The 14,063-nt window shown below is 37.9% G+C and overlaps 1 protein-coding gene across 2 annotated transcripts in view; it reads right to left on the bottom strand.

Annotated features, from left to right (window-relative positions):
• LOC126334824 (uncharacterized) overlaps positions 1 to 14,063 on the bottom strand; it is a 377,818-nt gene that overhangs the window by 241,017 nt on the left and 122,738 nt on the right. For both annotated transcript variants that reach the window (XM_049997482.1, XM_049997483.1), the window contains one exon: positions 3,952 to 4,111. In XM_049997482.1, the coding sequence (XP_049853439.1) occupies positions 3,952 to 4,111 (160 nt within the window). The remainder of the gene's footprint in view (positions 1 to 3,951; positions 4,112 to 14,063) is intronic.

The following is a 14,063-nucleotide window of genomic DNA, read 5'->3' on the forward strand; positions in this document are numbered from 1 at the left end:
GGGGGGGGGGGAGGGAAGGGGGCATGGAACTTGCCTTGGAGGGGGAGGGGGGTATGCACTCGCTCATGCGCCCACGTGCACACACACACACACACACACACACACACACACACACACACACACACACAGATATATCCATCCATCTCTGCCCAAACTCTTTGCCTTTACATATGTCTGCTTGTGTCTGTATATGTAACCTATCAGAACTCAGGAGATGGGAACTTGCCCTTCAATATATCCTCTCTTCCCATTACCCACCAGGCCTCAACCTCCGCTAATTTCAAGTTGCCGCTGCTCATACCTCACCTGTCATTCAATAACATCTTTGTCTCTGTACTTCCACCTCGACTGACATCTCTACCCTAACTCTTTGCTTTTACATATGTCTGCTTGTGTCTGTTATGTGCAAATGGATATGTGTGTGTGTGCGAGTGTATACCTGTCCCTTTTTCCCCCCAAGGTAAGTCTTTCCGCTCTCAGGATTGGAATGACTCCTTACCCTCTCCCTTAAAACCCACATCCTTTCGTCTTTCCCTCTCCTTCCCTCTTTCCTGATGAAGCAACCGTGGGTTGTGAAAGCTTGAATTTTGTGTGTCTGTTTGTGTTCATTTGTGTGTCTATCAACATGCCAGCACTTTCGTTTGCTAAGTCACATCATCTTTGTTTTTAGATATAATTTTCCCAAGTCGAAGGTTTCCCTCTATTATATTCACAATGTTATTATTATTATTATTATTATTATTATTATTATTATTATTATTATTATTTCCACCACAACTTCCTCCACACCACTGTGGTATGTTGTATATAGTCACTGTTTACATCCTGTATGTGTAGATGAACATGTTGTAGATGAAGAGTGGTAACGTTTGTTTAAAAAAAATTGTTATGTATTTAAAAATCCCTGAAAACACAATGGAAATAAATATCCAACCAAATAGGGCCCCACATGCTTTGGTATGATTTATAAAATCTGAGTTGCCTCATGTTCCCTGAGCTTACCTGTCAATGAGTCATCAACATCACCAGCACATAGCACACCCTGACATTGCATGTGCTTTTCAGATAGAGGCTTGTAGTAACCTTGCAATCCAGGCAGTTAATCCAGGATCCCCACTGTCAAATCCTCTATTAAAAATATGACCATTTATTGTGAAGGTAAACTGTGTAAAGTTTTACATCTGAATAATACTTGATAGATGTGTGACAATTGTTCATCTATCATTTTCCACAAGCAAAATATGAAAAATTCTCACATTCTTGTACAAAAACGGGTATGTTACTCATTAAGAGTTTTATAACAACAAAAATAATTGATTATTGACAATATAAGGAAAATGGATAGATGCAAAGTTTCACCAAGAAGTGGCAGGAGAACCCACGCACAAAAAGGTTTAACTTTTACACGCTTTTGAGGTTTTTTTCCTTCTCATCACGTCCAGTAAGTGACCTCTGACCTGGGCTTCTGGATGACTTTTCTGAACTGTACCTCTTTTCCTAAACCTCTCCAGTCCTTTTCCTTTACCCCTCTTCCTTCCCCTTCAACTCTTCCGCCAGAAGAAGGAGCCAATGGCTCCAAATGCTTGTAAAAGTTAAACCTTTTTGAGTGTGCGTGTGTTCTCCTGCTGCTGCATGCTGAGTAGATTTTTTATCTATCCATTTACATTATATTGTCGTTAAGAGTTTTGTATGTCTTATTTTTTCAATGTGAAACATATTTGAGAAAATATAAACCTGGCTGAAGTACCAAAGGGCAATGTGAACGGTTTTACCCCAGCAATGAAAAACTGGTTTTTACTCAAAAATGCACTAAATTTGATAGTAAACTGTTTTTTACACAAAATCATTTTGGACAACATTTCATCAGTGAGTGAACTCTTTAACACTTTCTGGGACAACAGACAGTGCTGTGTTAAGTTGAATGACTCACATGTCTCTTCCAGTTGACTCATACGTTGTCCATGCAGCCGATCCTCTCCTTTGGGTCATCAGCTACGTCGCTGTCACCAATTAATTCTACTCCGAAGATGGTATCATGTTAAAGGGAATAATATTAACCAACTTGCTGTTCTTGAAATAAATCATTTACTCATACAATCTTTTCAGTTCAACAACAATATATTTTCATCTCTCATCCCCAAAGCAACAATTATTCTGTAGAAGCTCCAGCAAGCCAACTGGTTCCAAGATAAATGTCAGAATCGACAAAACACCCATACAATAACATACAAGCTGCCTCATGCAGAGCCAATACATGAAGTAAGAGTCTCTATACAATACACGTTTCACCTGCCTCTGTAACAATCCTCATGACAGAACAGAACATGGAACATTATACAAACATTCTTTGACTTTTTGATATAAATTCCAAGGCACTGCTGCTAACCACTTGTTGGGGCCACTCGTCTGATGAAGCTCCTGGCTTCTCATGATAGCTATCCCTCCTGCACACACAGATAAGTGTGGCACAGTAAAAAGGCTCTCTCACCCTTGTCATTAAAATATCGGGTGTTCGAGATGGTGGAGATCCAAGTGTTTCTAGAGCTTAACCCGAAGCTCTCGAAGCACTACAACTCCATTCACACAATGTAATTCTAGAAGGTCTATAAAATGGCCATCTATGGCTGCCATAACATCTTTGTCAGACTCAAAACAATTTCCAGCCACACCAACTGTCCATGTGATGGCATATCTGCTGAACAGGGTAGATGTTTCAAAATTTTGCACTTCAACTCCACCAAGTTTCCAAGAACCACAGCAGCTTTCTGAACAGTGGAAATGTCCACATTAAATATGACTTTTGATACTGTTTGCAATATATGCCTCTTCTAAAGCAGTTTTTCATCCAGTTGGAGCAAAAGAGTTAGTGTTATTTGCCAATAATTGTTGCAAGTTTATGGCCCACCAGAGATGATGTCACCAAATAAGTCCTCCATTTGGTTTACCAAAACTGAACAAGAGAGTGACACAAGAATTGGACATGGGATGGTTGTAAGGATCAAACCCGAGCCAAAGGCTCAGCAGTCTCATGCACTATCATTTATGCTATGAGAACAACTGACACTAATTGTATATGATGGGCTGCTTAAATTTGCATATGAACTGGCCTGATTGGCTACTTGAATGCTAATTGCCCCTGAAATGGAGCAACAAACTGAATTTTGTTGTTAACAATTATTCCCAGTACAACCTACCCAGCAACACCCTTACTAGCTTTTCATAGTCTTTCTGATCACCCAGTGTGTGTGTGTGTGTGTGTGTGTGTGTGTGTGTGTGTGTGTGTGCGTGTGTGTGTGTGTGTGTGTGTGTGTGTGTTTATACCAGAAGTGCACATTAAATGGTATAATCAAAACTTGACCTTAGGATGGTAAAATGTGTGTGGTACTTCTGATGACATCATAAAAGAAACAGAAAGAGAGACAAAGAGTATGACTACTGGAAATATAAATTGTTATCAGAGGGGTACAGGCATGTATGTAAGTTGAATCACTCTGTGTCTTGTAACAAGAATTCTTTTTTTGTGTAATGGAAAAGTTTGTTTTAAACTGCAGTAAATAGTCACATCAGACAAATTTTTCACAACTATAGGAAATAGAAAATACCATTAGCTACAAATCGTTGTCTGAAAAGTTAACTATCAATTACATCCTCTGTAAGAATTCTACAATGTAACTGTTTCTTCAATATGACCAATATGATTTTTTAACAGGTATCCCTAAGTAGACAGTGGCAGGTACAACATTGGTATCACTGCATCTTGCCTAGATGGTTCATATGATAAAACATTACCAATACAAAGAAGAGTGTAGCATTAGTTTTTTGCTTCTGTGTATCTTATTAAATCATAACTATAATTACTTAACTTTCAAAATTTTATACAGCACAGAAAAAGTTACATGTTTTTACGTGTAAATGCAGAACAAAAACGATGGAATATGGCTTCACATTTACCTCAATGTCTTGGCACTTCTTTTTGAGTTCATCTGTAGCATCAATGGACAATGATTTGAAGGCATCTAGTATTGGACGATATCCAGTGCATCTACATATGTTTCCTCCAAAAGAATTTTCAATTTCTTTCATTGTCATATCTTTTCCAGTCTGTAACAAACTGTTTATGATTTTCATTATGGTTTGGTTCTGGTGAAATAATGAAAAGTTGAACTCTTTTTAATAATCCACAGCTGTACTCATAACACAAAATTATTGGAGTAGTTGCCTGCCATCATGTTCAACTCCCAAAAACCCAAAAATACAGTAATGTCAGTCATTCAACAGAATTCCTTTGGAGAAATATTGAGCCATACTACCTATATAAATACCAATGGTTGCCTGTTATTATGGTCAACTCCTTGAACCTCAGTAGTGCTCAAACAGCAGTCATTCAAAGGAATTCCTTTGAAGGAATACTGAGCCATACTATTTGAATAGCTACCAACAGCTTCCTGACATTTTTTAGTGGAGAATCTCAGTATGAAAGCAAAGATTTACCTCCAAACTTCAGTCTAATACCCCATAAATGTTTTGCAGTGTTCATACCAGGCACACATGGCATGATTTTTTGCATGAATTCAGGAAATGTTTCAAGCCTTCTGGTATTACAATGGAAAACAATTAGGAATATGCATGTTGCCAAACAACAGGAGTTCTGTCAACAACTGTTAAAAAATTTCAAATACTACTCATTCCCTCCCTTTACACATTTGAAGCACTGATTTTCTTATACAAAAAACAACATAAGGAGTTACCTTCCATTAGAAATGTGGAATGCACTCAGCTACTGTGATATGACTTTCAAAATGATGGAGTACAGCAATAAGTCATCCTTCCCTTTCAGGCTTTACTGAAGCAAATCTAGATTTCAGCTAGTAACTAGCCATTGTCAATGCAGTATTTCATAGTTTCTGTAATGGAGGTAAACTTTGAGGAGAACACATCAGTTGGCTGTATGGTGCTCTCTATCAAACAGCAAACAGAGGGTGCCATACAGCCAACCGATGTGTACTCTACAAAGCTTACCTTCATTATACAGTATTCTTGAATGAACTATGACAGCAGCATGAACAACAGGGGACTGACATACTAGAACATGTATTTGAAGACATTCTGGAATTTTGTTACATTTGGATATGAGATATGAAGTGTGGTAGACCTGTGGATAATTTATCCTCCAATTTAGGTAATCAAGTTAGATGTAGGTATTTTTGCTATCGCATGGGAACAGCTTCTTCCCCCCCCCCCCCCCCCCCCCCCCTCAAGAAATCTGGTTCTACTAGATATATTGGCAGCTTCCACTTCCATTTACTGAAAACCTACTCAAAGTTTATGTTATAAGTAATGCTGCAAAATTTGTTTAATATGTGAGCAGTTATCACACAGTAGAAGAGTTTATAAATGCTCTTCTAAAATAACCAAGTAAAATTTTCCAATATATATTAAGTTTATACAGTTATAAACTTTAGTTCATTCTACAGAAGTCACTATTGCTTTTCTTATTATCAGTTAATTATAATATTTAATACAAACTGTAATTCTGACTTGTCCCATATCCATGAGTAACAATGCACAAAAGGAATTCTGGTGCCAATAAAAATAAAATGAAATAAAAAACAATAACTGAACTAAATAAACAGTGTAAAATACAAATTCATTTAACATTACAACCACTCTCTCTCATTGTCACTGGTATTTACATTATCTTACAAACCAAACTGGACTAACTGTGTAGTGTGTGTGTGTGTGTGTGTGTGTGTGTGTGTGTGTGTGTGTGTGTGTGTGTGTGGGTGGGTGGGAGGGTGGGTGGGTGGGTGGGTGGGTGGCTGTGTGTGTGTGTGTGTGTGTGTGTGTGTGTGTGTGTGTGGGTGTGGGTGTGAGCGCACACGCGCATATCCATATATGTGAACTCTAACTTGAAAAAGGATTTGTCCAAAAGATGCAGTTTTCAGTTGTGTTTGTGTGGCTGTCGACAGCTCAGTGCCTTCGCTATGAGTGAGTTCTGACCTAAAAACACTAACACTAATCTCCAGTTAGGTAGCAGCCTGTTTTGACTGCTGTCTTTGAGACAGCATGACGACTGATCCATGATTGTGGAGCTTCTGATCAGCATGTCATCAGTACCTCCAGCCATAAAGGCCAGTAGATGAATCCTAATGGCCCCAATGCTTCTCTGGCCTAGCAGATCCTCATTTGGCCTCAGAACCCTGTGTAAACCCCATTCCAGACCTCCCTACCTCTGAAAAAAATCTGAGGAGGCACTGGCAATACTGCACTTTTGTTTGAACACAAAAAATAATCTTTTAAAAAGTGACTCACTGAAACATGTTCACCATGAGTGCTGCACTTCGGAGGTAGCTATCCATAGAGTAAGAAGTCCCACATCATCAGATTATACTGTAATGGCAGTTGAGCAAAGAAGACTTAATCTCACCCTAACAGCCAGAAGGAGGTGAGTCACAGATGAGTTGATAACATAACCAACTGCATTTAACTATTCATCTTTTATAAGCACTGATCCTCCCACTGATGCATGATGATGTATTTCAAAAGTGATGCACTAGCATACCGGGGGATATAACATTATGCTGTGTTTTCAGTGAATTCCCATGTGCCCTGGCACTTCTTTAGATAACACCTCCTTCCCCAGCCTTTGAACACAAAGAATGACATTCTGGGTAAACTGGACTTGTGTAACTGCCAGGTACGCGTTTTGTATAAATTGCAAAGTACTCAGGGGGCCAAAGCAGATGAGAAATTTTGGAACAATAGTACATCTCTACTATTGCAGTGCCATTATGATTGCAATTAACTTTGCATCAAATAATGTTAGTGACTCTTGAGAACATACTCATGGAAAACCAATGTGCATCTAATAGAGATCCCTCAATAACTTGACTGCAAATGTAGCCTTTAGTTCTGATCATCACTTAAAATTTGAGTAATGTATAACTAATGATGTAACCACGTGTACTACCTATTCTGCAACTCATTAAATCTAAAATAATATCAGGTCTCTTCAATAACTAGGACAATAGTAAGAGTCAACTTTTAGTTAAGGTGCATTTAGATGGACCATATTTTATGGCAATATTTGGCAACAATAGCATTGCCATCAATATTGCTGTAATGTGGCTGCAACAGAGAGCAATTTTGTGTATGGCTGCATGATGTTGCTGATGTGGCAGGCTGTTGCATGTAGTTGCTGACTTATTGCCTAGGGGTTGATGGAGTTACCCATAAAGGATGGAGAATATTTCTTAGTGCAGGGCAATATCTATCTCTGTCCATGTCTGTAAATGCTTCCCTCTCCTTCTCATCTTTGTTTCCTTCTTCTCTCATCGAAAGGGCAGCAATCATGTGTCAGAATGACAAAAATATCATTTTGCTTCTGCTCAAACTTTTGCTCATACACATACAGCAACATGTGGTTGTTTGTTATCATGAGTTAGTTATGTACAGCAATGTGGAAGTGGACAAATTTAATAAATTCAATTCATTTACAATACGGTTATGGGATGACAAAAGTAATCTATGCACAGACTGCAATCTGAGAAAAGTTAGTTGGTAAGCTATAGCTTATGAGCTTGGAACCATGCTTGATGAAGTGTACAAAAAATTCCAAACTCTTAGAACCTATGCCAAATTTGAGGCAAAAAAGTTGCAGAGGAAAAGTGGAAGTGCATCTTTTTCTGTATGGTTTGAATTTGATATGATGAGTTTCATACTATCTAAAGATGTATCTGAAGTGGGAATTTATAGTGTTAACAGTAGTGTATGCTCCTCCCCAAGGATAAAATAAAGATTGTATTTTTATGTCAAACTTTCCTAAATGAAATCTTGCAGCCCTACCAAAGCATTGCATACTTCTGGTACCGTTAATCTTACTGATGCATAGCTAAGTTTAAAAAGGTACATCTAACTTCGATATGAATTACCAGCAGCCAATAAATTGAAGGGTGATTGACAGTTGAGTTGCTACTGGTTTACAGTCTCACATGTTTCTATCAGTTTAAGGATACAGGATACTTTCCCGCCTCAATATTATGTAAAAATCAACACCTATTTCTTTCAGGCACTGTTTATTATGTATACATTTTACAGATTTGTTGTTGATATCAAGTAATGCAGAACACTTTATAAACAAATTAGAAGTATTTTGAATATTTTTGAACCTGCTTAGGGTTATTAAAAAAATTACAAATAAATTGATGCAAATTTTTTCCAAAATGCTTCCTCAAATTGAGGTACCATTTAATCCAATGTTATACATTTGAAGGAGACAAAACTATTATCAGATATGTATACATGATGGCTGAGGCAGTAAGCCTATTTAATTCCACCTATTATGTAAATTACAGGGATACCAAAAATATAGCATCTTACATTTTAATTTTTATAATTTTTTTCTTAATAATTTCCATAATTTAGTTGATTCTGCAATAAAGCTTGGGTCCACTGCATAAGTATGGACAATTGCAAGTTATATAAAAAAATAGAGCACTGCTTTATAAACTGTAGGAAATATTTGTGCCTGAATTCTGAAAAATACAACTAATGGGAAATGGCGGATGATGATATGAGTCCAATTAAACTGTGCCTCATCACATTCCTGAAGCATAGTCTTCATCCTGCAGAATTTCTTCATCTTCAAGCTTCCTCTTGGCATTCCTTTTGGCACCTCTTGTTTCTTTGGTAACTTGAAGAGTGAATCTTTCAGCTTCATACACCCACTGTCTGTCACACGCAAGCATTTATCTTCAATATTACAGCCACATTTTATGCCTAAATTTCTCAAGACTTCCAACATTCCTATCACCCCATCATTGGAACATATCACTGCATCTAGTACACCAAAATTTAATGTATTTAGTCCTAAAAAAACATTCTTGGGTAATCTTTCCCATATGCAATGGTTGAAACTTTCATTTGTATTCTGAGTGCCCCCATGAAGACATTTACTAAGCAGAACAGGGTCACTCAGGTCTCTAAAAATTGGTTTTATTTCATTCACAACAGGCTGAGGAAGAAAAATTCTTATGATGGTATACTTGACTACTTTCTTTTGCTTTATGGTACCCACACCAAGAATTTGTTCCTTTAGGGCAAAGTCTGTAAACAGGGTGGTCATCTGTGGACAACTTATGAAAGTAGGTGGCCCATACACTTTTTCTCATTGCTGTAACATCATTCAGAGGTGCAGTTCATCTAATGGCCAGTCCATAATAACTCTGAAGAAGGTCTATTTCAGTTTCTGTCAATCTGCCTCGGCCAGACGGAGATTTTCCATCAGATAGCAAGTTTCCTTTCATTTCTCTTTGCAGCTTCCTCAATCTAGCTCCCATCCTCTTTTGCACATGTCCACAACACTCCAGTTTTGTTACCAAGGTATCACCACAAACATTGAACTCATTAATTTTATTGAAAGCTTTAGTGTTCCCATGTTATAAACAGGCACCATCCTCTGAAATATTTTTAGAGCTCCATCTTACTCATTACCTCCACCGTAACCATCATAATTCTTAGAAATCAATATGTCCTTCAGTGTTGCCAAGGCAGGTGTGGCAGTACTTAGATAAGCACTCAACATCAGCAACTTTTCCATTCTTCAGTGAAATAGTACTTACTCCACCATTCAAAAATGTTGTCCTTGAAGTTGCCATGTCCCATCAAGTGGAACGGCAATGTCCCTCGTTCCACTAATAATTACAGTTTCTTCTTCTGCATGTTTCGTTGATGCTTTAGACACAACTGTCAAGACACCTAAAAGTATATTTATGTACTTGCTGAACCTACTAGGAGGAGGAGGAAGGTCCATCAAACCACAAAACGTTTGAGCAGCCTTTTTTCCTTTTCCTATTGCATGCATTGCATACAATAACTTCAAATTCTCATCATATGAATTATGCACAATGTTCGAAGTCATTTTCGGGGTAGATTTATTGCAGGATCTACACAGAACAACTAATTTTGATGCTAAACCCATCCTGCTATTTGTTGTTCAGTTATTTCCAGATAACTTACATCATCACATTGTTTACATTTTGCCACTTCCTTTATCAAAGAAGATAAGATACCCACATCAACAAATCCTCTACATACATCATCATTGTTAACACAAAAATTTGAATCACTAAGAGGCATCCCCTGCCGCAGTTTCTTCCCTGAAGAACTGATACACAGGTTACTTTCAACAGTGTGGCTTGCTTTGTTTGTGTACTGGTTATCCTGAATTTCCTTTAATTGAATTTCTGGATGCATGGCATAGTTCATATTTATTGCACACTAAAGGATTTGTACTTCCACAAATATACATAGCAGTTAGGCAACCAACATTCAGTAACATGTGAACAAACTGCTTCAGTGAAACAAAAGTAAATACTAACAAGAATAATCATTTACAGACACTGGAAACCTGCACTGTTACCAACAAATACACTGTATCATACGTATAATCGCTGGAAACAGAAAGTTCACAGTTCTTTTCGAAATAATACTGGTTTTGTAACATAAATAAAGGGGGCGTGGTGGCATACATGACTGTAGCTTTTTTCATTTGAAACCCTATAATGTATATATCAATGTAATCAGGAAAGACTGTTGCTGTTATTGTTATGGTCTTCAGTCCAGAGACTGGTTTGCTGCAGCTCTCCATGCTACCCTATCCTCTGCAAAGTTCTTCATCTCTGAGTTGCTACTGCAACCTAAATCCTTCTGAATCTGATTAGTACATTCATCCCTTGGTCTCCCTCTACGATTTTTACACTGCACGCTTCCCTCCAATACTAAATTGGTGATCCCTTGATGCCTCAGAATGTGTCCTACCAACTGATCCCTTCTTCTAGTCAAATTGTGCAACAAATTTCTCTTCTCTCCAAGTCTGTTCAGTACCTCCTCATTAGTTACATGATCTACCCATTAAATCTTCAGCAATCTCCTCTGGCATCACATTTCGAAAGCTTCTATTCTCTTCTTGTCTAAACCATTTATCGTCTAAGTTCCACTTCCGTACATGGCTAAACTCCACACAAATACAAGGGTTGGAACTAAAATAGTGGCAACTATATATTCATAGCTGATAAAAAAAGGGTTACGTGTTTGCACCCTTTACTCTCCTTCAAAGTAGTGACTAGCATTGTGTAGAACCTGTGCCAGCAATGTGGAAGGCGTAGTATACCATTAGCAGAGCCTGTACTGTTGATGGTGCGAATGGAGCGGTCTAAAGTTATGGTGATTCTTGTGTACCACTGTGATAGTGTTATCCTAATGCATTACATTCCTCAATGGCAGACCGTCAATGCACAGAATTACTGATCATTTCTGGAGAACCACATGCGACCAGCTTTGCGAAAGAAGCGGCAACACTTTCTGCGCAACCCACCCATCATTTTGCACGACAATGCGCGGACACATACAGTGCAAGCTGTGGCTGCTCTGATCAGCCACTGGGACTGGGAAGTACTGTACCATCCACCATACTCCCAGACTTAAGTCCTTGTGACTTTGATTTTGATTCTGAAGATGAAGGAACCACTTCGTGGCATTCGCTTCAGAACTATTCCAGAGATTCGACAGGCAGTAGACCGCTCCATCCGCACCATCAACAGAACAGACTCTGCTAACGGTATACTACACCTTACAGATTGCTGGCAACAGCTTCTACACAATGCTGGTGACTACTTTGAAGGATAGTAACAGGTGCAAAAGTGTAACTCTTTCGTATCGGTTGTGAATAAATAGTTGTCACTATTTAAATTCGAACCCTCATACTTTCAGAAAGGACTTCCTGACACTTAAATCTGTACTCGATGTTAACCAATTTCTCTTCTTCAGAAATGCTTTCCTTGCCATTGCCAGTCTACATTTTATATCCTCTCTACTTCAACCATCATCAGTTATTTTTCCCCCCAAATAGCAAAACTCATCAACTACTTTAAGTGTCTCATTTCCTAATCTAATTCCCTCAGCATCACCTGATTTAATGCAACTACATTCCATTCTCCTCGTTTTATTTTTGTTGATGCTCATCTTATATCTTCCTTTCAAGACACTGTCTATTCCATTCAACTGCTCTTCCAGGTCCTTTGTTACCTCTGACAGAATTACAATGTCATCGGCAAACCTCAAAGTTTCTATTTCTGCTCTATGGATTTTAATTCCTACTCTGAATGTTTCTTTTATTTCCTTCACTGCTTGCTCAATATACAGATTGAATAACATCAAGGATAGGCTACAACCCTGTCTCACTCCCTTCCCAGTCTCTGCTTTCCTTTCATGCCACTCGACTCTTATAATTGCCATCTGGTTTCTGTACAGGTTGTAAATAGCCTTTTGCTCCCTGTACTTGACCCTTGCCACCTTCGGAATTTAATAAAGTCATAAAAAAATTTCGATTTTTCCACTATTTATAAGTACCCTGTATCCTTAAGCAATTCTTGGACAAATCGCTTGTCAGAGATTGTAAGAGATACTCGAAATCGTGTTTCAACATTTAAAAAAAATTCTGGAACAGGTATGTTTTCATCATCAGTTCACAGTCTTTTTTTCTGATTACTTAAGAAAAAAGTCACCAACAAAGCCAGATATCTCTCGCTCTTTTCAACTTGATTCTTTGTGAGATGTAAAAGCAGGAGGGCTGCATTCACTTCCAATATCTCGTGTTCCTCCATTTTGTGGCAATAGTGTGGCCCCATTTAAAAACTTCTGTCTTGCAAATATATTGTCACAAACATTGCTGGACAACAGAGGACAGTAATGTTGTAGTATATGTGGTTGAAGTTCATATGGTAGCAATATTGCAAGACAACTATGTCAGGATATATTGTCGGCAAAAAGTAATTTTTATAGCCCATGTAAATGTACATTTAGGTTTGGAGCAGAGAACATGAATATGGGGCCAGTCCTGTAGGCGCATGCAACCATCTTAATCCCCCCCCCCCCCCCCCAAAGTGTACATTGTCAAATATTTAGAGACACTTATGTTTCACTGACTCATGCAAATGTTTTGGTTTCAGCTTTATATCAAAAGTCACACAATCTATTCCACGCACCAACACACCCAAAAAAGGGATCAGTCCATAATGTGCCTCATCTGACCCAACATGAGCTATTATCTCTTCTTAAATATTTAATGAACAGTTTCAAATGCCTGATCAAGTGCACTGTGGCTACACCTTATGCTTCCAAATACATTGGTGGCTAATGGCTGGTAAACTATACTGTCAGGTCATTGTCTTGAAGCCCATCAATAAGTGGCAATGTATATCAGTCAGTACGGTTCTTTAAATACCCTGTACAGTTTCTTCTAATTGTATATGATAATTATTTGAGTGCAAAGTTCCCACAGATACAGGGCTTCTAGAACATCGAAATGAATTTTTTCTGTTTAATGTTCCATATACCAAACACTATCACACCTGATTCAGATTAAATAAATTTATGAAGTCTTTTAACTGGTTGCCTAGACTTTCTTCACAGGATGAGTACAAATGCATAGGTATTTGAATTCAGAAAAAAATCTAATTATTAAAAAAGATATTTAATCTCAAGATAAAATGTTATATGACTGTTATCTAACAAAGAAGTAACCTGGTGTAGAAAGGTGACAGGTGTACAGTACAGGAGGTAAGTCACTGAGAATATGTGCCAATAAACGGGCTCAAGTAATGTGTGCAGTATAATAATAGAAAATAACAGTGAACTCAAACAGTAAAGAGCTGATTCTTTACAAAAGAAAATTGCTATTTGTTAACATTATCTTATCATCTACTGACCTCATCTCATATTTCTAGTACTAATATTTCATAAATACACTGCTGGGGAAAAAATAATACACCCTTTTAGAGGATTCCAATTCACTGAAGATTTATCATTGCAACAGTGCATGAAATGATTACATTTGCAGATTAATAGCACAAATAGACAGAATGGACAGTGTCCTGAAAGGAGAATATAAGGTGAACATCAACAAAAGGAAAACGAGGATAATGGAATGTAGTCGAATTAAGTTGGGTGATGCTGAGGGAATTAGATTAGGAAATGAGACACTTAAAATAGTAAAGGAGTTTTGC

The sequence above is a fragment of the Schistocerca gregaria genome, chromosome 2 (assembly GCF_023897955.1).
Source record: "Schistocerca gregaria isolate iqSchGreg1 chromosome 2, iqSchGreg1.2, whole genome shotgun sequence".
Classification (NCBI taxonomy): Eukaryota; Metazoa; Arthropoda; class Insecta; order Orthoptera; family Acrididae; genus Schistocerca; species Schistocerca gregaria.